Source organism: Mustela putorius, unplaced genomic scaffold (assembly GCF_011764305.1).
Source record: "Mustela putorius furo isolate JIRA1106 unplaced genomic scaffold, ASM1176430v1.1 tig00003834_pilon_pilon_pilon, whole genome shotgun sequence".
Classification (NCBI taxonomy): Eukaryota; Metazoa; Chordata; class Mammalia; order Carnivora; family Mustelidae; genus Mustela; species Mustela putorius.
The window spans coordinates 46820081-46843074 of NW_025421987.1; the positions used below are offsets into that span (position 1 = coordinate 46820081).

At 45.2% G+C, this 22994-nt stretch overlaps 1 protein-coding gene across 4 annotated transcripts in view; it reads left to right on the top strand.

Annotated features, from left to right (window-relative positions):
• The window catches only part of LOC106006016, a 46892-nt gene continuing 23898 nt past the window's right edge, over positions 1–22994 (top strand). Inside the window, exons 1-7 of one of the 4 annotated variants that reach the window (XM_045088457.1) lie at positions 1–50; positions 3936–4164; positions 5961–6113; positions 9460–9608; positions 12375–12515; positions 12913–13058; positions 19018–19113. In XM_045088457.1, coding sequence (XP_044944392.1) covers positions 3985–4164; positions 5961–6113; positions 9460–9608; positions 12375–12515; positions 12913–13058; positions 19018–19113 — 865 coding nt within the window. In that variant the 5' untranslated portion in view covers positions 1–50; positions 3936–3984. The other 3 variants (XM_045088456.1, XM_045088458.1, XM_013057276.2) reach the window with 3 other exon arrangements.

A 22994-nucleotide genomic window follows, 5' to 3' on the forward strand; every position in this document is an offset into this window, starting at 1 on the left:
CGGCCGGCGAGGGACGCGGGGACGCGGGGACGCGGGGACCCGGCGCCGGAGTGAGTGCGGGCGCGGGCGGCCGGCGTTCTCTCCGGAGGTACTGAATTGCTGCGGGCTCGGCAGGTCCGGAGCTCTCTCTAGCCCCCGGGACTCCGAGGCGAGCAGCAGGCCCGGGGCAAATGGGCCTCGCTTCCGTCCCGAGAAGGCAGGGCCCTCCGTCCCCTACTCTCTGCTCCGCAGCCCTCACTTCACCGTCCCCAACTCTCCGAGAATCCCAGTTAGCAGAGGATGCGGCACCTCCACTAAGTGCGCTTCACTGAGAGCCTGGGCCACGCGTTACTGCACCTGGAAATGACGAAGAAACGCTAGTGAGAAAATACCAAGTGAAAAGCTCGAGATTTAAGAGGGCCTTAATAGAGTACTTCCAGAATGTTATGCGTGTAGTTTGTACTCCCCGAGAAGAGGCCGGAGAGAAATACTTCATATTGTGAACAGTGATGTTACATAGTAACCAACCTTAACTTGGACTGCCTTAACAAAATACCATAGACTGTGACCTAAACAACAAATTCATTTCCTAACACTTCTGGAGACTGGGAAATCCAAGAGTAAGGTGCCAGGAAGCTAGGTTTGGAGACTTTTTTCTTGGCTTGGCAGTGGCAGCCATTTCAAGGGAGACAAACTGGCTCTCTAGTGTCTCCTTTTTTTTCTTTTTTAAAGATTTTATTTATTTATTTGTTTAGAAAGAGTGTGGGAGTGGGGGCAGAGGGAGAGAATGTCAAGCAAACTCCAGGCTGAGCATGGAGCCCGACTTGGAGCTCTGTCTCATGACCCCAAGATCAGGACTCCAGGTGAAATGAAGAGTTGGTTGCCCAACCCACTGAGCCACCCAGGTGCCCCACTCTGTGTCTCTTCTTACAAGGGCGCTAATCCTGAGTTGGGATACCTGCCTTCATGACCTCATCTAACCCTGCTCACCTCCCAAACACCCTATCAAACAAATACCATCACCCTGGGGGTTGGGCTTCAACATAAGAATTTAGGAGAAAGTTGAAAACATACAGTCAGTATCAGTACCTTCTAGGTGGTATGTCAGAGTGATTAAGAATTTGGACTGTGGAGCCAGGCTGCCTGAATTTGAATCCCAGCTGCTCTGGTTACCAGTGTTTGCCCTTGGGCAAATCACTTCCCTCACTAGGCCTCAGCCTCCCCACCTGAACCATCACTATGTGCCAGGCTCTGTTCCAAGTATCCACAAGGAACTAATTCCTTATTCCTCATAACAGTTCTTTTTTTTTTTTTTAAGATTTTATTTATTTATTCGACAGAGAGATCACAAGTAGGCAGAGAGGCAGGCAGAGAGAGAGGGGGAAGCCAGCTCCTTGCTGAGCAGAGAGCTGGATGCGGGGCTCCATCCTAGGACCCTGAGACCATGACCTGAGCTGAAGGCAGAGGCTTAACCACTGAGCCACCCAGGCGCCCCCTCATTATAGTTCTTTATCATCATCATCACCCATCAACATCCCCTTGGTACCGAGGAAAAAACTTTACATTTAATTTGCATTAAATTCCCACAAATACCAAAGAGATTCTAGTCCCACCATTTTTACAGATGAAGACTGGGTTCAGGCACATGAAGTGGACTAGTCACAGTCAGTCTGCTAATAATTGACAGACACAGGATTCAAACTGGTTCTTCCTGAAACGAGGCCTCTTAATAATTCTCATAAACTTTTGTCTCTGTGAACCCAGTTCAAAGAAGCAACCATTACCTTAAGTTACTGGGACCAAACCAATTCGGAGTTGCTAGCTCCTCAGTGAGTCACAGATACACCAGGTGGAGTTGTCCCACAAAGTAAACTTTATTTGCAGCAAATAATGAGATCACAGGAAATAGCTTTCAAAGCTGGATGAAAGAGAGACAGTCAGTGAGGTGGGGATGAGTTCCTTTTGTTTACAGTTTGGATGAATATTTAGATAGGGAGGCCTTGTCATCCAGTGTATAGGCATGCATAAGGTCCCACAGGTACATTAAGGAAACACGCCTATACAGACATTGTTTGTTATGTAAATGAGGCTGAGGCCCTTCCTTGGGTGGAGATTTTAGTATTATAATGAGGTAAAGGTCATTGCCAGTCATTCCGGAGGTTACTACCCCCCATCTGAGCGGAAGTGAGTCAGCGCTTTGAGTTCAAACAGTCTAGGTAGTCTGGGAGGTGTTGTCAAGGCCCTTGCCAGTCTCCTGAGGGTGGTTTCAGGTTTCATTTGCCTGACCTACAACCCAACAATCATGCTACTAGGTATTTACCCTAAAGATACAAATGTAGTGATCTGAAGGGGCATGTGCTCCCCAATGTTTATAGCAGCGATGTCCACAACAGCCAAGCTATGGAAAGAGCCTGGATGTCCATCAACAGAGGAATGAGTAAAGAAGATGTGGTGTGTATCTGCATGGAATATTACAGAGCCATCAAAAAACCAAAATCTTGCCATTTTCAACGTTGTGGATGGAACCAGAGAGTATTATGCTAAGTGAAATAAGTCAATCAGAGAAAGACAATTGTACGATCTCTGATATCAGAGGGTAGGGAAGGGAAGGGAAAAATGAAACAAGATGGGATCTGGAGGGAGACAAACGATAAGAGGCTCTTAATCTCAGGAAACAAACTGAGGGTTGCTGGGGGGGTGCGGTGAGGGGGTAGGGATAGGGTGGTTGGATGATGGACATTGGGGAGGGTAAGTGCTGGGGTGAGTGCTGTGAAATGTGTAAGACTGATGATTCACAGACCTGTACCCCTGAAGCAAATAATACATTATATGTTAATTTAAAAAAAAAAAAAGTGGTACTCTGGAAAGAAGAGATCTAGCTGGTGACATTATCACATGGAGGGACCTTTCAAGGCTGCTTAATTGAAGGGACAGATCATTACTGCTGGGTGGCTTCCTGTGGCCAGGAAAATAAGAATCACTTCATAGTACTAATAAAGTTTATTGAGCACTTTTACTATGTGCCAGGCATTGTGCTAAGTGCTTTATAAATTTACCTTCCTTAATCCTGGTGACAACCATAATCCATTTTACAGATGGAGAAATCGAGGCTTCAGAACTCTTCATAGAATACCTAAGTCTGGGGCACCTGGGTGGCTCAGTGGGTTAAAGCCTCTGCCTTCGGCTCAGGTCATGATCCCAGGGTCCTGGGATTGAGCCCCGCATCAGGCTCTCTGCTTGGCAGGGAGCCTGCTTCCCTTCCTCCCTCTCTGCCTGCCTCTCTGTCTACTTGTGATCTCTATCAAATAAATAAAATTAAAAAAAAAAAAAAAAGAATACCTAAGTCGACCCCAGTGAGTCCAGTGGTGGAGATAAGACTAAAATCCAAGTCTGTTCCCGTTTAAAGCTCACATTCTTAACCCCTGTGGATATGCTGCCTGGCAAGAATTATGTCTATAAAGAGAACTATGCCATTTAAAAATCAATATGTCCTTGGCAATATTTAGTGCACACCATTAATGTTATAACTGAGTTCCAGGGGTATCACACCATTTTATTTTATTTTATTGAAAGATTTTATTTATTTACTTGCCAGAGAGAGAACAAGCAGGGGGAGTGGCAGAGAGAGAAGCAGGCTTTCCACTAAGCAGGGAGCCCAATGTGTGACTTGATCCCAGGACCCAGGGATCATGGCCTGAGCCAAAGGCAGATGCCTGACAACTGAGCCAGCTAGGTGCTCCTATTGCCCCATTTTAAAGAATCTAAAAGAACATGGATCCATGAAAATAGATACTGGAAACAGAACAGTTTTACTCAATGGTATCTATCTTGATTCCCTACTCCCGTTTTAAGATACCTGAGGCACTTTAAGCAGAGAAGGGTCAGCAATATTTGCCAATTTTTAGTGGGGATGTGTGATCTGCTTCTTCAAAAGACATCTGTGTATTGGGTTTCAGGGCAAGGTGCTATTTTCAGAATCCAGGTAGAATCTAACACAGTAAAACAATGCCAAGGGAAAAGGAAGGAAAACAAAAAACTAAAGGAACACCCCTGCCCATTGTTCCAATTCTTCGGAAGTTCCTGAAAACGTATGAAAAGCACTGTGTCCAGACGCAGACAGCTGTGTGTCCAGCCATCAGACAGGACTTGAAAACCAGCATCAACAACGAACAGATTCTTAGGAAAGTGAGTGTGTGGCCTCCTTTGCTTACTCCTCTGGGAAGTGAATGGACTGGGGTTTTGCCCCAAGGAACACGGGTCCTCAGTCATCGCTCTGTGTTCCTGCCTGCCTGCCTGTCTGAAGTCCAAAACCTGCTCCTGGCACTGGGGCTCTGCTCAGCACTCTGCCTCCCTGCTTCTACCTCGAATCTACCCACCCCAGTCCTTTGAGCAGCCCTGCCCTTTCTTACACCACACCTGGAGTGGCCAACCAGCCCCTCCCACTCTACCTCTGAAAAGTCCCACACAGAAGACCACTTTGAGCATCTGGCAGGACATCCATGCCCAGCACTGCACCACCCCACAGGATCCCTCCAAGGGAATGTTTGCTTCCCTCAACAGTAGTGTCCCTGTCATCAGGCCAGACCCCCGCACTCACCCATCCTTCCCCTCTCACTTGGAGCGAGATCAGCAAACACATAATTCTAATTCCCAAAGTACAGGATTTCAGAAAAAAAAAAAATCAGGTGTTATATCTTTTTTGAGATTGACTTTAGGGGTCAATTGGGAGGGGGAAAGAAGAGAGGCCAGCCCTGAAATGAAATGGTCTACTTTTGGGAAGGGGCGCCTGCTAGTCCAGAAGGGGGAGAGGGGGAGGGAGCAGTGCTCGAGCCCAAGGACAGACTGACCTGCTCTCCAGCTTTCCTGTGGCCAGCCCAGAAAGACAGTCTGTATTGTAATAATCAAACACCTACTGGTGTCCTAAGATGCTGAGTGCTAACCAAGAGTATAAGTTAAAGTAGTTAGAGATGAGTGCTGAAAAATAATCATTATTCTAAGGAGACTTTGACCCAGATCCATCCTACCCATATTTTTCCTGAAGTTTTTTGAGGGATGGGAGGGTGATTACATTGTACCCCACATAAAAAGAACCTCTGAAAGTCCTTCCTAACCACCATCCCTTTTTGCCAAACTTCCATTTCCCAAGGGAGCTGCCACCTCCCCTCTCCCTGTTCACTCCTTTGGACAGGAGACTTTCTCTCCTAGTCTCCTATCCCCTCTGCCCTCCTGGGTCTTTCTAATTCCTTCTCTTGTAGTTAGTTGCTTCTCTGGATTCCCCCATACATCTCCCTGCTCATCCCAGGGCAAGAGCTTCTCAGAGCCATCTTTTTGTGATAAAATAGTTACAACTTTTTTTTTCTATTGTACATTTTATAATTAGCCTCTACTACTAAATGATAAGAGTTAATCATAAACCTTGTTCAAATTTGTAGTCCCTTCAGCAAACATTTTAAATTAAATGTTTCAAATTTGTAGTCCCTTTCTAAACAGTTTAAATTAAAATCACTATCAGAAATGCAAATAACATCAGGACCCGATGTGTAAATACTGGTGTAAATCATAAGACCATATGGGCTGTTTATGTTGGGGGGGTGATGCTCTGGTTGGGTCTCCATTTTGATGTTGAGCATCACTAAAGTAAGAGTCTCATGAGACAATTATTTTTTTACTGCATAGGATACGCTCAGATAATTTCTCTTCTGTTCTATTTCATTAAAGGGAGAAAAAAAGCTGGTTACAACCTACTCAATTGACTTCTGACCCAATAATGAGTAGAAACCTGATGGAAAAATCTGTGCCCTGTAAGATTGCTTTTGCATATGGCAAGAAATTCATAAGTTTGTATTGAATTACCACCCAGTGCATGTGTGATCCAAAGCTAATTGCCTTTTCAAATGTTCTGATACTGTCTGATGACAACACTCTCTATGCATGGACATCTCTTTATGATTCCCACCTGTACTTTTTTTCTGACACTCCAGTTTATGCTTGTAAGACCTGGAGACTCCCCAACAAGCATCTTACCCATTTCCTTAGAACCTTTGCTCATGACAATTCGCGATGAGTGTTATATGCTGGGGAAAGAGATCTGTATCTGGAGCCTTCAACTGAGCAACCCAGAGATTGCCAGACTGGTGAGTCATGCGTTTTAGAAGTATTCCTTCAATTAAACTTAAAATTGAATATAACATAATAGCACATATTCCAGCTACAGTTCATTTGGTTGTTGACTGATATGCACTAAGCTTTTTTTTTTTAAAAAAGACAACGTATCTTTTAATGAAACATTTCAAAGTTATGTAAAAGTACAAAAAACCAGGTAAAACTATAATGTTTGGTTAAAAAACATTATAGTTTTACCTGTTGTTTATTTTATAAAATGCAACATACAGTATGCATTCTTTTCTGTCTCTCTTTGCCTGTACAACATTACGTTTTTATGAGTCATCATATTTTACTTTTGTAGAGCTATAGTTGATGCATTTTCATTGCTATATAGTTTTTTTTTAAGATTTTATTTATTTATTCGAGAGAGGAAGAGAGAGCCCAAGCGGGGGAGGGAGAGGGACAAGCAGGCTCTGCACTGAGCGTGGAACCTGATGTATGGTTCATCCCATGACCCTGAGATCATGACCTGAGCTGAAATCAAGAGTGAGACGCTTAACTGACTGAGCCACCCAGATGCCCCTATATCATTTTCTACTATGAATATACCATAATTTCTTTATCCTACTATTCAACAACAACAAAAAACAAACAACCTCATTTTAAAATGGGCAAAGGACTAAGGAAACATTCTCCAAAGAAGGTATACAAATAAATCATAAACACACAAAAGATGTTCAATATTACTAATCTTTAGGGAAATGCAAATCAAAACTGCGATAGGATACTACCTCATGTCAACTAGTATGGCATGAGGTAGTATCTCATATAGTAGTATGGCTACTACTATAAAAAAAATAGAACATAATGTGTTGACAGGATATGGACAGCACAGGAAAACCTGTGCACTGTTGATGGGAATATAAATTGGTGTAGCCACTATGGAAAACAGGATTGAAGTTCCTTAAAAAAATAAAAATGTAATTACCATATGATTCAGCAATTCCCACTTCTGGACATCTACCCCAAAGAATTGAAAGCTAGATCTCAAAAAGATATTTGTACACTAATCTTCATGGTAGCATTATTCACAATAGCCAAAGGTGGAAGCAATCCAAATGTCCATTAACAGATGAGTAGAAAACAAAATGTTGGATATACATACAATAGAATATTATTCAGCCTTTAACAGGAAGGAAGTTGTGACACATGCTACATGTGGGAACCTTGAGGAACTTATGCTAAGTAAGATAAGTCAGTCACAAAAGGACAAATACTATATCATTGTATTATAGGAAGTACCTAGAGTAGTTAAGACTCATAGAGAAAGAAAATAAAATGGCGGTTGCTAGACGTTGTGGGGGAGGGGAGAGTGGGAGTTATTTTTTAATGGGTACAGAGTCTGAGTTTTACAAGATGAAAAATTTTCTGGAGATGGATGGTGTTGAGGGTTGTACAACAATAGTGAATGTCTTTAATGCCACTGAACTGTACCCCAAAAATGGTTATGATGGTAAATTTTATCTGTGTATTTGACCACAATTCAAAATAAATTTTTAAAAAAGGTATCTTTAATGCATAATCAGAATTTGTATTTGTTTTTATTGAAAGTGTCAGTCCAGGGACCCAGTCCATTTAAGCAGGCCATAGAATGCTGTCCGTGCATGTCAACAGTGATCCTTAGCAGTTCTTTAAAATGTTGCCCTGTTGGTCACCTGGAGGCCATTGAGGAATTCTGTGGTCGATGGCTGTGGTCTTGCCCACATGGGCCTAGTGCCCCAGGAATGACACTGCAAACCACTGGTTGAGACCGTCGGGACCTGGGTTGAAAGCCCGTTTTGCACAGACCAGTGTTACTTACCATAGACAGTGATGTCCCACACTGCCTCCTCTGTCAGAAACAACAGCTTGCGAAATCTAACCCAGCACTTAAGCTAGGTGTTTTCTCATAAAAGAGACGTCAAATGCCAGCTCTGTAGTTAAGGCTGCAAGGGCCCTTATATTCTCAGCCAAACTATAATTTGGAGCCCTATCTCTAACCAACATGTCATTGCCTCAGGAAACCCTAAATCCTTCCGACCCCACCAAAGCCTCTTTTCAATTTAAATTCTGAACTGAAGAAATCCTTAGGTTGCAGTGATTCTCACTGCTAAAAGGTGGCTTTTGTGATTTGTAGCTTTAAATCCCTGTCAGGTAGGGATTTAGTTGTCCCTGGGATCCTTTGTTACCACAAGAAATGTCCTTGTCATAGGCCCCTCTGTTCAGGGGACTGAGAGACCTTGACATGGTTCCAAATATTCATGTGTTGCCCCCAGTCCCATGGCTTCACCATGAGAAACAACTTGTTGCTAAATTTCCATGGTCTAGTTTTTTGTTTTTTGTTTTTTTTTTTTTTAAGATTTTATTTTAGAGAGATTGAGAGAGAGTTTGAGCACAGGAAGGGACAGAGAGAGGAGGAGAGAAGCAGACTTCTTGTTGAGCACAGAGTTCGACATGGGGCTCCATCCCAGGAGAAACCATGGCCCCGAGACCATGATGTGAGCTAAAATCAAGAGTCCAACACTTAACCAACTAAGCCACTCAGGTGCTCCTGTGTGGTGTATTTTTGAGGAGGCCTCTAAATCCTAATACCAGTAACAATGAATACTTAGGAGGTAATCTGACTATTATAATTTTTGCCTAGTTATACAAAGGTTGGCATGGCGGTACTTCCCTATTGAAAGGACACAACCCTAGGAGAACAAATCTGTGGGTTAGAATATCAACATCTGTATTGGTCTGCTGGGACTACCATAACCACAGGTTGCACGGCTTAAACAACAGAAACTCATTTCCTCATAGTTATGAAGGCCTGGAAATCTGAGCTCAAGGTGTCAGCAGGGTTGGTGACTTCTGAGGCCACTCTTCTTGGCTTGTAAATGGCCGCCTTTCCCCTGTATCTTCACGTCTTCCCCTTGTGCATATCTGTGTCCCGATTTCCTTCTTATAAGAAAGCCAATCCTACTGGGTTAGGACCCACCCTGAAGACCTTATTTTAACTTAGGTAGCTCTTTGAAGACCCTGTTTCCAAATACAGTCACATTCTGAGGTTAGGACTTCAATGTATGAATGAGGGGGGACACAATTCAGCCCCCAATGACAGAGAAAGATAAGCTGCAGTGTATCTCATCTCATCACAAAGCTTGGTGTTGCCCATTTAATTCTTCACATTGCCTTTTAAAGGGCATTTTCATGCCACTTTCTCCTTGGGGGAATTAGAAAGTTGTCTTCAAGGCGAACTGTTGAGGTAATGAACATAATGGGCTTTTGCATTACGTGAAAACACAGAGCATGTTGTCTCCCTTACGTGAGCACGGTTTCCCCTCGTGTTCTTAGGCTTCACTTCTGGAGTTGAAGGGGAGTGCCGCCTGCCCCTTTACCAGCCTGGAGCTCACTGATTGCAGGATGGATCTGTGGTCTCTCCAGAGACTCGGGAGGGCTCTGCCACGCAGCCATCTGCGTTCTCTCATCCTCGATTACAGCAGGTGAGGCTGGAATGCGGGCTTCCTTCAGGGCTCTGCTGCTGTTCGCTGTTCGGCTGAGGGAGGCAAAGGCAGGGAGGGCGGTGGCCTGGTTCCTTGTGCCTCATCTGGTCATCACTGGAAGCGGATACTCCAAAACCTCCTTAGACCTAATGTTCCTGAGTAAATGTCAGGGTTCTCAAAAAGAGGCTTTATTCATTCATTTTTCCTTTCTTCCTCCCTCTCTCCCGCCCACCCCTCCTTCCTCCTTCCTTACTTTCCTTTTATTCACTTATTCTGTCAACAAATATTTGTTGACAGCCTGTTTGTGCAAGACACTGTGCTCTTCACTAAGGAAGATACAAATACATATAAGGCAATGGCCCTGAGCAAGGAAGCCCTCGGGATAGTAGAGAGGACTATGTGGAACGTGCTCTAAGGTACATGTAATGCAAGGTAGAAAGCCTTGGTGTCGGGCGCCTGGGTGGCTCAGTGGGTTGAGCCTCTGCCTTCGGCTCAGGTCATGATCTCAGGGTTCTGGGATCGAGCCCGCGTTGGTCTCTCTGCTCAGCTGGGAGCCTGCTTCCCCGCGCCCCCCTCCTGCCTCTCTGCCTACTTGTGATCTCTGTCAAATAAATAAAATAAAATCTTAAAAAAGAAATATAGAGAGCTTTGGTGTCACAAAAAATGTCCATATAGATTTTAGTGGTGGTTTGGATAAGGGGAACCATGACCCCATTCAGGACAGGCCATTATTCACCAGGAATGGAGGTGGGAGGGAAGGTGTGGGGTTAGGGAAGAAAAGAGCCCAGTCTTGTGAGGGGAGGGTTGGGGGTAATAATAATAATAATACCAGCTAATTGTTATCGGGTGCTAACTGGGTGCCAAGTACAGTGCACGGTTTATGTCATTGACTCTCCCAACAACAGAGAGATATGTACCATTATGTATGAATGTAGGATATATAATGACAGGTATGTACCATTTCTATCCCTTGACTCTGTATGAGGAAAGACTCAGGGGGATTAACTGGCTTGTTCAAGGCCATTCTGCTATTAGGGATGGAGCCTAGATGTGAATCTAGCCCCCTCAATCCGAGCCCACTTCTGATCCGTGATACTAGGCTGCTGGGGGGTCTTATAGTGTGCCATCCATAAATAATTTCAACCAGCTTATGTGATGTGGGATTAGGGATTAGGGCCCCGGTGGTGACAAGTCTATCCACAAAAGCTGAGGAGAGGGACTATCTCTGGAGTTTCTCTATGTTTCTGAGACGCTTGGGGGAGCCTCAGTCAGGGTTTCCTGACACAGGACAGCAGAAGGCCAGTGTCCTCAGGACACCCAGTAGTGACTGAGGATCAGCCTGGGAGTCTTCCAGCTTCCCACACTGCACTGGGCAGAACCAGCCCACCTGCTGAGACCCTTCTGGACTCCAGCTCCTGTGCTGGACCCAGAGACCTGCACTGGCAGGAAGACAGAAGGGAGAAAAAAGGAATCCCCAATGTTAGGAAAAAGTTTATTTTATTCACCTGGGAGGGGCAGGGAGCGAGGAAAGGGTGGAAGGAGAGGGAGAGAGTCTCCAGCAGACTTCATGCTGAGCCCAGAGCCCATGCGGGGCTCCATCCCAGGACCCTGAGATCATGACCTGAGCTGAAGGCAGAGACCTAACCCACTGAACCACCCAACGCCCCAAAACAGCTTATTTTCATTGTCAGTTGAAATCTGGCTATTCCCGAGACACCGTGAGTGTCAGGATTGGGTGGTTGGGAATCACCACTGAGACCTCAGCACTGGTAAAACTGTAGGTTCTTGGCCTCTGGGGACTTCCCTCGGGTTTTCTCTGGGAGGCCCTGCAGCCCACCAGGCAGGATTCCCTTCTTTCTCATAAGCAGCTGCCTCCCCACACCCACCACAGTAGCTGCCTTCTGTAACTACGTGTTGTTACAAGTAGTAACATGAAGTAGTAAATTGAAGAAGTCATTTCTGTTAATACGATGCACCTCATTTGAAAGTTCAGACACTGAGGGACGCCTGGGTGGCTCAGTTGGTTGGACGACTGCCTTCGGCTCAGGTCATGATCCCAGAGTCCTGGGATCGAGCCCCGCATCGGGCTCCCAGCTGCATGGGGAGTCTTCTTCTCCCTCTGACCTTCTCCTCGCTCATGCTCTCTCTCACTGTCTCTCTCTCAAATAAATAAATAAAATCTTTAAAAAAAAAAGGAAAAGAAAGTTCAGACACTGACATTCCAAATGCGCGGAAGATGTCCCTCTACCTCATTGTTGCTCAGTTTCCTGACCTAATGCCTGTACCCAGAGGCTGCGTGGGGCAATGCCTGTGACTGCTCTTTGCAAAGTCGAAGGACTAGGTGAGAAGGTGAGGGGCAGGACAGGGCCAGGAAGGAGGGCCAAGAGATTGAATTTTCCCAGACCCTGCTCTCTCCTTACACAGCCTCCTGCTGCTGGGGTCTTCCCAGACCCCTTCATCCCTGCCAGCTAGGCAATCTCTCCTGTCTTCCAGATCCAGATCTCGCTCTCTATCTGCTCCCTTGAATGGGTACTTCGAACCGTGCCCTGCTCCCTTCCCCTGGGAAACAGATTCTAGGTTCCCCTTCCTCGGCATGCAGGCTACCTCCGCCCCAAGTCACCCAGCTCACCCCCTTAGCCCCTGCCGTGGAAACCCAAAGTAAAGATCCCGTAAAATCTGTCATAGGGAGTCCCTTAAAATGAATTATCCAACAAGTGACATAGGTTTTATAAAAGTCACTTATTTGTTGCCATCATTTCTTTTTAGATTTGGGAAGGAAGAAGTTGAGAGTCTTTTCTCAGGCCTGGAGAACAACCAGAGGCTTCAAGCCCTCAGTCTGCGCTACTGTGGTCTGGGGCCACAGAGCGGACCCCGGCTGGGTACCATCATATGCCAGACCGCCATCAGGTGAGACGCACGCCCTGCTTGCCTCCCCCCTTCTGCCTTCAGTTACCTAACCAGCTTGGTTAAAAAATCTACTAATCCACCAATTCCCCCCAGCTTCTTCTCACTATGTTTGTAGCCTTCTTTTTCTACCCTCCAGTTATTTTTGTTTTCTTTTTCTTGATGATAAGAGAAAGATCCTTTAGTTATACTTGAGAATCAAAGGTATTATGCTATAGGCATGTTTTGGGCGCTATGACATGGTCCCTACGTCTGTTTTTTTATAATGTGGTCTACTATCTATTATGATTATTTACTATTTTATAACCAGGTCTAGTATTCTATGAGGTGAAGACCTCAAAGCCACATTTGCAGAGATTAAAATACCATCAAATGACCAGTGTATTTCACCCCTCTCCAGTGAGCTGCACCTCGACGGCAATTTCTTACAATGTTCCGGAGCTCTGGCTCTCCTCAGACCCATCGCGGACTATGCAGAGATGCAGGGTAGAGAGCAGCCGGCCATGGCCCCACCAGACCCTGGGAGTCCCCCTCATCAGCTGCAGGGTGAGTGCTGGGGACCTGGACCCTCCACTCTTTGGGCCTACCTAAAAGAAGGAAACTGCTTTGCAATTAAAAGTGACCTTCCTAGGGGCACCTGGGTGGCTCAGTGGGTTAAAGCCTCTGCCTTCGGCTCAGGTCATGATCCCAGGGTCCTGGGATCGAGCCCTGCGTTGGGCTCTCTGCTTAGCAGGGAGTCTGCTTCCTTTCCTCTCTCTCTGCCTACCTCTCTACTTGTAATCTCTGTCAAATAAATAAATAAAATCTCAAAAAAAAAAAAGTGACCTTCCTAGTGGTCAGTGGAAATTCTTTTTCCTGAATCTGAATGAGAGCAGAATAATGGGCCCCCAGCAATGTCTTTGTCCTAATCCACAGAACTGGTGATTATGTTACCTCACGTGGCAAAAGGGACTGTGCACATATGATAACATTAAGGGCCTTGAGACAGGGGTTTATCCTGGATTTTCCGGGTAGGTCCAGTGTCATCACAGCATATTTGCAAAGAGACTTTTGCAAGAGATGTGACTGTGGAAGGAAAGGTTGGAGTGATGGGAGGAAGGGGCCAGCAGCCAGCCAAGGAATGTAGGTGGCCTCGAGGAGCTGGAAAGGGCAGGGCAAGGAATTCTCCCCCAGAGCCACTAAAAGACACACAGTCCACCAAGGCCTTGACTGTAAGACCCATGTTGGACTTGGGACCTCCAGATCTGTAAGGTCATAGACTTGTACTGTTTTAAGCCATTAAGTTTACAGTCATTTGTTCTAGCTGCAGCGGGGAACTAGTACGGCATGTTAATCATAACTCTTCAGTTCGGAGAGTGAGAACCACCCAGGCAGAACTCAAGGTAAACAGGGGCTTACTGGCTCACATAACTGAGATGTCCACAGCTGTCTTTAGAGATAGCTGAACTGAGGGGGCTCATACGATGTCATCAGGGGATCCCAAATTTGCTGCTTTTGATTCATCATCCCTCCCAAGTGTGGGCCTTCCATTCCAGTGTGGTCAGCCTTTCTCCAGGCAGGAAAGAGCAGTTGACACGTCTGCCAGCTGTCCCAGGGCTCTAACATCATGACTTATTATCAGCCAGAAAGTGTGAGCCTCTGTCTCACACTGACTGTGAGTCAGATCCCCCAGGGAGGCTCTTGCTGGCCCTCCCTGGGTCACATACATATCTCAGACCAGTCCTTACAGTACAGGATGTGCTAAGGTGTAATTAGCCAGGACTGATCACATAGCCACGGGGGGGGGGGGCGGTGAGGGGGAGCATGCTGGTGGGCAGCCAAACCAGAACCCTGCGATTTGCCAGGGAGCGGAGTGGTGGTCCGTCCAAGCAGCAGGCCAATGAGGAGGACAGATACAGGACAGACAAGAACAACAGGAGCTTACTTCCTTATAGAAGCCTGATCATTTCTTTTAATAGATCCCAAATACACATGTTCATGACCCATTTGAAAGCTGACTACTTTGAATCATTGTTAACAGAAACTATAGCAAGTGGCTAACAGCACAGACTTAGAATCAGGTCTGGGTTCAAATCCTACCCCAGCTGTGCATTAGTTTGGGCAAATTATCAAACTGATCAAACTTTAGCTTCTTCAGCTATAAAATAAACATAACTACCTCAGAGTGTTCAGTGAGGAGGAAGTGGTATAATGTGATGCAGTTAGCATGAAGCCTGGCATGTAGTAAGTAATTGAGGGACATTAATTATCATTACTGTCATCATTATTATCATAACAACCTTTTTCCGGGAGAGTAAACTTGAGGCATGTTGGCGAACACAGTCGCTCTACTTGCTGGAAAAAAATGAAAATAAAGAGCTCGAGGCTAATGTGCAGCATGGGGACCATTGTTAAATATACTGTATTGTATATTTGGAAATTGCATGAGGGCACCTGGCTGGCTCAGTTGGTGGAGTGTGCGACTCTTGATCTCAGGGATTGTAAGTTTAAGCCCTATGTTGGGTGGAGGGATTACTTAAAAAATAAAATCTCAAAAAGAACAAGTTGCCAAGAGAGTAGATCTTAAAAGGTCTTATCACAAGAAACAAAATTTGTGACCATGTGTTGTGATAGGCGTTAACTTACCGTGGTGAACATTTCATTATCTATACAAATATCAAGTCATTATGCCATATACCTGAAAATAATATAATGTTACCTATTAATTTTATCTCAATTTTAAAAAGGATTCACTGACTTGCACTATTTAAAAAAAGAGCTGAGGGACGCCTGGGTGGCTCAGTTGGTTAAGCAGCTGCCTTCCGCTCAGGTCATGATCCCAGAGTCCTGGGATCGAGTCCCACATCGGGCTCCTTGCTCGGCAGGGTGCCTTCTTCTCCCTTTGCCTCTGCCTGCCATTCTGTCTGCCTGTGCTCGCTCTCTCTCACTCTCTCTCTGACAAATAAATAAAATCTTAAAAAAAAAAAAAAGAAATCAAAACCTTAAAAAAAAAAGAGCTGAAGTCAAGGCTACGTTGTGGAAGTGAGTACAAAGAACTTATAACTATGAGAGATTCATAAATACAATAGTTATCCTCCCTTTAGGAACTTTCCTGGTATCAGAATTCTATAGGTTATTTGTTGAACTTGACATTTCAGTCAACCCAATAAATATACAAAGGGAAGCTGGAAAACAATGTTTGCTATCTAAATAATGACTTTCCCTCTTCTATTTTTACAAGACTGGCGCCAAAGTCCTATTTATGAGGTCCTATTTTGTAATTTCAGTACTGAAATAACCAAGTAAATCTGTCTTTTAAGAAAAATAATTGAATGTGTGCGCACACACGCATAATCTCTCTCTCAGATAAATAAATCTTAAAAAAAAAAGAAGAAGAAATGAAAAGAAAAGAAAAAGAATTGGCAATATAAAAGCACTGTCTCAAGGGATTGGTATGGAGCAGACAGGCCCAGGTGTGAGGTGTGGGATTGGAAAGGCAAAGAAGGGACAGAGCTTGGGGAGGAAACGTGGAGGTCTCCTAGTCTGGTTGTTCTATCTCGGGGGGTTCTGCCCAGAGGAGCATAAGGGCTTGATTTGAAGGGTTCTGGATTTGTTTTCCCAGAGAGCCAAGCAAGCACGAGGCAGAACTGACCTCCGGGAGCGCCTGCCCTGTCATCCTTCACCACAGCCCGGAACAGGGTGGAAGCTGCCCCAGATGGGCTGGGCCCTGTGGTCAGTGGTCCGCTTGCAGAACTTCTGTGAAGTTCTCTCATTATTCATTCGCTCGAACCTTGATTTTTAGGGAGGTCAGCTGGTTAGCTGGTTAGCTCTTCTGCATCCTTTTGGGTAACTGTATTAGTCTGCGCTGGCTGCCGTAACAAAATAACACGGGCTGGGCGGCTTAAACAGATTCATTTTTCGCAGTTTTGGGAGCCCCAAGCGCCAGATTAGAGTGCCTGCGGGCGGTCTGTTCCTGGTGAGAGCTCTCTCCCTGGCCTGCAGAGGGCGCCCTCGTGCTGTGTCTTCACGAGGCCTTTCCCAGGTGTGTCAGCAGAGGGCGAGCGAGTCAGAGCTTTCTAGCGACTCTCCAGTTAGAACACTGACCCTATCTGATCAGGGTCCTACTCTTACGACCTCGTTTAACCTTCATGACTTTCTTAGGGGCCCCATCTCTAACTACGGCCACACTGGGGACCCAACATCGGAATATTTGGGGATTACAGACATGTAGTCCATACCTGCCCAGAGTAAAAGTACTTCGTATTTCGGAGCTGGATGGATAGACCTCTGCTCAGGCACATGTCGTTTTCCCGTCTTGATTTCACTTCTTAGCCAGGGGGAGAGTCATAAATGAAAAAAAGAAGCACAGGAGGCAAAATAATAATAATAATGGAATATTTCCAGCCCTCTTCTGGTCACGGGTGAGTCTTGAACAGCCCTGCCACCCCCAAAATGTGACTCTTGAGCCAAGGAACTTGACCCGCCATCCACACCAATCTGTGCTCAACCTGCCTGACCGCTGGACCGAGCCTGGCCCCTGTCCTTTGCAGCTCTTGTCATGAAGCAGGGGTACTAGAGACTGAATATTGTGTCCTGCCCCCAATTCATATGTTGAAGTTCTAATCCCCAAGATGATGGTTTAGGAGGTGGGGCCTTTGAAAGTCATTCGGTGATGAAGGCAGAGCCCTTCTGAACAGGATTAGTGCTTTCATAAAAGAGAGCCCAGAGAGCTCCCTCACCCTTTCTGCCATGTGAGCTTATGACTGGAAGATGGCCATTCGTGAATCAGGAAGAGGCTCTCACCACACTCCAGATCCTCTAGTGTCTGAATCTCGAACTTCCCTGGAATGAGTGTTTGTTGTTCAGAAGCCACTTGGCCTATGGTATTCTGTTCTAGCAGCCCAAATGCACTAAGACACAGAGTATGTGAAAACTGAGGCCGGGGGGCGGGGGGATGTGTTCGAGAAGGTGTGGATTGTTTTAAAGAAATGTCCAGATTCTGAACATTCATAAGGACCCAGTACTCCTGGTTAGTATCCTGGGTCACAATCATTCTACTTTGCAAAAGAAAGGGACTCTTCTTTTCACATGCAGTATCAGAGCAGACATTGTCTTCCCTGGGGTACAAAAAATGGAGACAATTCAAAATATTAGTGGAAGTGTTAAAGAAAAGGAATGACTCTGATAACTCAGTGACATGCCGGTTTTTAGTTTAATTGAGTTATCAAATGACAGATCCTTCTAAATTATTTTTATTTTGATCCACCACTGTGTGATTTAAAAAAATTTTTTTTAAAAGATTTTATTTATCCATTTGACAGACAGATCACAAGTAGGCAGAGAGGCAGGCAGAGAGTGAGGGGGAAGCAGGCTTCCCCCTGAGCAGAGAGCCCAATACAGGGCTTGATCCCAGGACCCTGAGATCATGACCTGAGCTGAAGGCAGAGGCTTAACCCACTGAGCCACCCAGGCACCCCACCACAATGTGATTTTTTAGCTTATCAAACAGGATTTCAAAGAATGTAATAATACCGCTATGATAAAACGCCTTCTAGGATTACCCAGTTAAATCTGAATTTTAGATGATTATTATAAGTACATTTCATGCAGTGTTTGGTATATACTTAACTAATTATTCTTTGTTTACTTGACATTTAAATTCAACTTGATGTCCTGTATGTGTGGGGGACAAGGCGGCTTAGTTTGACAACCCTATTCTGTCCCCATCTGTATGAACAAGATTTCTCAGCACTCAGAACTGTAACAGAGGAGAGCACGTGAGGCAGAGGCAACAGCCTGCACGAAGGACCCAAGGCCTATCCACAAGCAGCAGTAGGGTACCTGGGCACTAATAGGGATAAGGGCTCTAGGGCTTGTTAGCAATGAAGGAGCAGGAGTTAGGACTTATTTAGGTTTGAGAAGGACCCCTCGATCTGTGTAGCAAACAGACTGGGTGGGGGTGGTAGGCAGGGAGGCCCATTCGGAGGCTCTTGTTATCCAGTGGGAGGTGATGGTGGGAGGTGAGAGGGATTTACCCAAGTGGCAGAGAGAGTCAAGTTCCACATCTGTCCCATTTCCTGATGCTTGGGATGTGGGGCACATGAGAAAGGAAAGAAAAGGAAAGGTCTAGAATGACTCTAGAATAACATACTCAGATTTTTTAAAAATATGCCAAAAATGTGTCTGGTACATTCTTACAAATCTAAGAGATCTGGAGCCACTTTTAATAGAGGGCAGCTGTGGAATGAAGAGCATTTACATGAGGCCTTTAGGACGATACTTGGGGTTTACTTGGTTGAATGTTCTCCTCCTTAAGTCTTTGAAGAGAGAGCAAGATGAAAAAGACAGGACTGAACCGAAGTGAAGGGGATTTGACAATCGGTCGGTGGGATAATCCTCTTACGAGAAACATCTCTGTCCCAAGCGTACATAAGCTGAAGGAAATAATCAATAGTGAAGTGCGTAAAAACCCATTCATACGACTTTGAACAGGCCTTCCCCCCCCATCTTTTTCTTTTCCACACAGCCAAACAGAGGGGCAGTTCGGCTTTGAACCAGATTACAGAGTCGCCTGGAACTCTAACACAGAAAACTACTTCAGGGAAGGAGAGGAGGAAAAAAGGTATGTGGTTGTGGATTCAACTAGCCCTTCGTCTTCCTTCATCTGTAAATCCCTTCCACCTGTCATGGGCTGTTAGTTCCTGCTACTTCAGTAACTACCCCAAACAGAAAAACTCCTATGGAGAGAAAGAAGACCCGGTGTCTTATGGTTTCCTATAAACCAAACACAGAGCACCTTGGGCATATCCACCAGAGGGATTTGTCTTCAGCACATTCAGCAAGCCAAAATCAGTTCTGGGGTGTGGGCTGATTTGGGAATGTCTCTGCATTAAAGAGACAGCCAGACTTACTAAATTCAGTTTGGAGACTTCTCTCCTGCCCTCACTGCTCAGAATCAGAAACAGAGTCTGTCAGAGGCAGTTTTAAGAAATCACCAACTCCAAAATGTCTGAGCAGGATTAAATGAAACAAGAAGCTATCCAAGTGTTTGTGTGTGTGTGTGTGTGTGTGTATATATTTTAAGTTTATGTGCCTACTTTCTACCCCCAATGTGAGACTCGAACTCACGACCCTGAGATCCAGAGTTGCATGCTCCTCTGACTGAGCCAGCTGGGTGCCCCGAGGAGCTCTCCAAGTCTTAAAGGTTCACAGCAAAGTGGTAGGGAAGCTGTGCCCGTTCTCAGCATCCTAGTGGCAAACTGAGGAACTCGCACTCACAGCTCCCTAAATCTCACTCCAGAGGTCCCGTGCTGAGGTTATAAAGAGAGAGCGCTAGATGATTGTTAGTTGTGTCACGAGCATAGTCTTCAGCAAACTCTGTTTAGAGGGTTTAGGCTAACCTAAATTGGTGTTGTTTTGTTTTAGTCCATTTTGTTTTTTTCCCTACAATTCGTGTGTGGAAGGTTAAGAGGCCCTTGTGATGTAGCTCTTTACCCTTTGCCATTTTCTTCCTCAATTTTAATCTGTTTTCATGTGGTACGGTCTTTTTCCTGCCCTTCAATTAACCTTGTCTCTCTGAATTAGAGAAATACAGATTCCTGTGAGCTAAAAGGCCAACTGAAAATGTAAAGGGAGACAATTTATCAGCCCTGACTCTGTTGTCTGGCATAAATACAGTCTTTCCACTGGATAGTGCTAATAGATTTCGGAAAATCTATCAAAAGAGAAAAAAAGGAAAAGAAGAACCAGTTTAGGTTATCATTTGTTTTAGACAGTTATGGTTTGGGGATATTGTCAACCAAAATTCCTTTTAGAGGAGTCAGCAGGGATTCCTCTGGGGTTAAGGATGGTCAGTGTCTCCAAGGCAGGTGGCTGTCCCGGGGACAGTCCTTATAATGGGCCAGATGACACCTGAGGGCAGAAGACTGCTGGGTCACTAATTCTGACTCTGCATCTAGACCTAACAGCAAGTGGTTAACTAAGACAAACGCTGAATGTGTGTGTCCCTCTGTGTGGTTAACTTGCCATTGCAAGAAGCCCAAAAGGGCCAAATCTGTCTGGGAGCTTCAAGGCTTCTCAAGTCTAGAGAAAAGCTCTGGACACTTCTATATATTGAGTCTCCCTGATTTAAAAAAAGTTTTAAATTAATGAATGGCAAAGAAGGCTAAAGAAATTGGTTAATACTTTAAAGTCTTTATGTTTTGTTTTTAAAGATTTTATTTATTTATTTGAAAGACAGAGATCACAAGTAGGCAGAGAGGCAGGCAGAGAGAGAGAGAGGAAGGGAAGCAGGCTCCCCGCTGAGCAGAGAGCCGGATGTGGGGCTCGATGCCCGGACCCAGGGATCATGACCTGAGCTGAAGGCAGAGGCTTTAACCCACTGGAGCCACCCAGGTGCCCCTAGAGTCTTTATGTTTAAGAAGCTAACGCTTCTCATATATATAAAAACACAGAATGCATGCGTAACTTCAGTAGGCGATGACAAAGTCTGAATGTCGTCTTGAATGACCTCACCTGTGTGCCACCCCCTACCCCAAACCTCCAAACCCTCATGCCCCTGTGTAGGCCCCTGGAGGAGTTAAACTCCCATGGAAGGTAGGTAGTTTGAGGGAAAAGTCACAAAGAGAACAAAACAACTGTTCATCCTTCAGCTTTTAAATAAGAGCCATGTTGAGGGCCAGGTCACAATAATACCTTTCAGCTGTTAAAACCTGGCACAAAAACATCAGACTTGCCTCTTTTGGCCTTAAACAACAGAAATACATTGTGTCATAGTCCTGGACCCTGGAAGTCAAGATCAAGATGTTGGCAGGGCTGGTTCCTTCTGGAGGTTCGGAGGGACAGTCTGTTCCTTGCCTCTCTCCTAGCTTCTGGTGGTTTGCTGGCAATCTGGTGCTTCCTGGCTTACAGATTCATCACCCTGACCTTTGCCTTATGTTCCCCAGGGGTTCTCCCTGTATGTGTCTGTGTCCAATTTTGCCCTTTTTATAAGGACATCAGTCATACTGGATCAGGGGCCCAGTCTTATCCAGTATGACCTCATCTTAACTAATCACATGTACAATGACCTTATTTCCAAATAAGGTCACATTCAGAGGGCCTGAGAGGCAGGACTTCAACACAGGAATTTTGGGAGGGAACACAACTGAACTCATAACAAGGGGGCCCAGAGTGTAGTTTATAAACAGGAAGCACACCTAGGAAAATAAATAGCCGCACAAGGCAGCATCTGCCAACGGCCAAACATGGACCCTAGATTCTGAGAAAGGCATTCTTACGCCCCTGGGATGGAACTGGGACTGGAACTGGAATGAACTTTAAATGGATGTGTGGAAAGAAAGGACTTATAGGTGGAAGGATTTAAGAGGGGAGAGATGGTTTAACAATGCAAGCCCATAAGCCTACAAAGTTTAGCTGGAACCAGAGGATGTGGGAAGGTAAGCCTGACAAAAAGGGTGGGTCACATTGAGGAAGTCTTTGCAAGTCAGGCAAGAGTTGGCACTTAATCCGATAGACAGTGGGATCCGTTGAAGTCTTCTGTCTCCCCAGCATCCTGTGCCTGGAGTCAATAGGAAAAGCCTGTATCTAATATACATTTATCTTACAGCTTATTGTCAGAGCAGACCATTTTCGTGCTTTCTAGAATTCATAAAGCAGGTAAAACAAACAAACAAAAAAAAAAAACCCAGCTTCCCATACTAAATAATTACTTTCACCGTCATAAGGTGTTTGGTTGTGGGGCGAGTTTGGTCTTTGGTAGAAAAGTTCTACTTGTTTCAAAATAAAGAGTCAGATTGAGCTGATTCATATCAATCTCTTGAGGGTGGAGTCCAGATGGTTTCCATTTGGTCCCAATTGGAAACAGCCAAACTATTTTTATGCTTGTCCCTTTGTGGACAGGAGGCTTTGGCCTGATGTTTGGAAAGTTCACCTCATTATACTGTATGATTCAAAACCCCCATTCAGAAGCCTGACTCCCTTTATTATTCCTCCTCAAATGTATAATTACAAGAACCTGACAATTTTACATTTAGCAGCCAGTGTAAATGCATAGAAGAGGAGAAATATTCCATCTGTACGCCTGCGGAATTTAGACATGTTTGTCCCAGCCTGTCCTGCCTCTAAGCAGCACTGAACATGAAGATGTGTGTGGTGGGTGGTTCTCAGACCGAGCAGCAGCAAAAACACCCAGAAGGCTTATTACAATGCAGATTGCTAGGCCCTGCACCACAGACTGCTGGATCTGTCTGTTGGCAGAGGTGGGGCTGGAAAGCTTGCATTTCTATCAAGTTTCCTAGGGATGTTGATGCTATTAGTCCAGAGTCCACACTTCGAGAACAACTGCTTTGGAATTGAAAGAAAATCAGATTACCTACTCGTGTTTGATTTTGCTCAGTGAAGAAAATCAGAGGGCAGAGTGAGGCTCCCAAATGCCTCTTCTCTGCCAGGGAGACCACAGAACAGAGGGGCCCCAGGCCCCTTTCTGCCTCCAGCTTCTTTGTC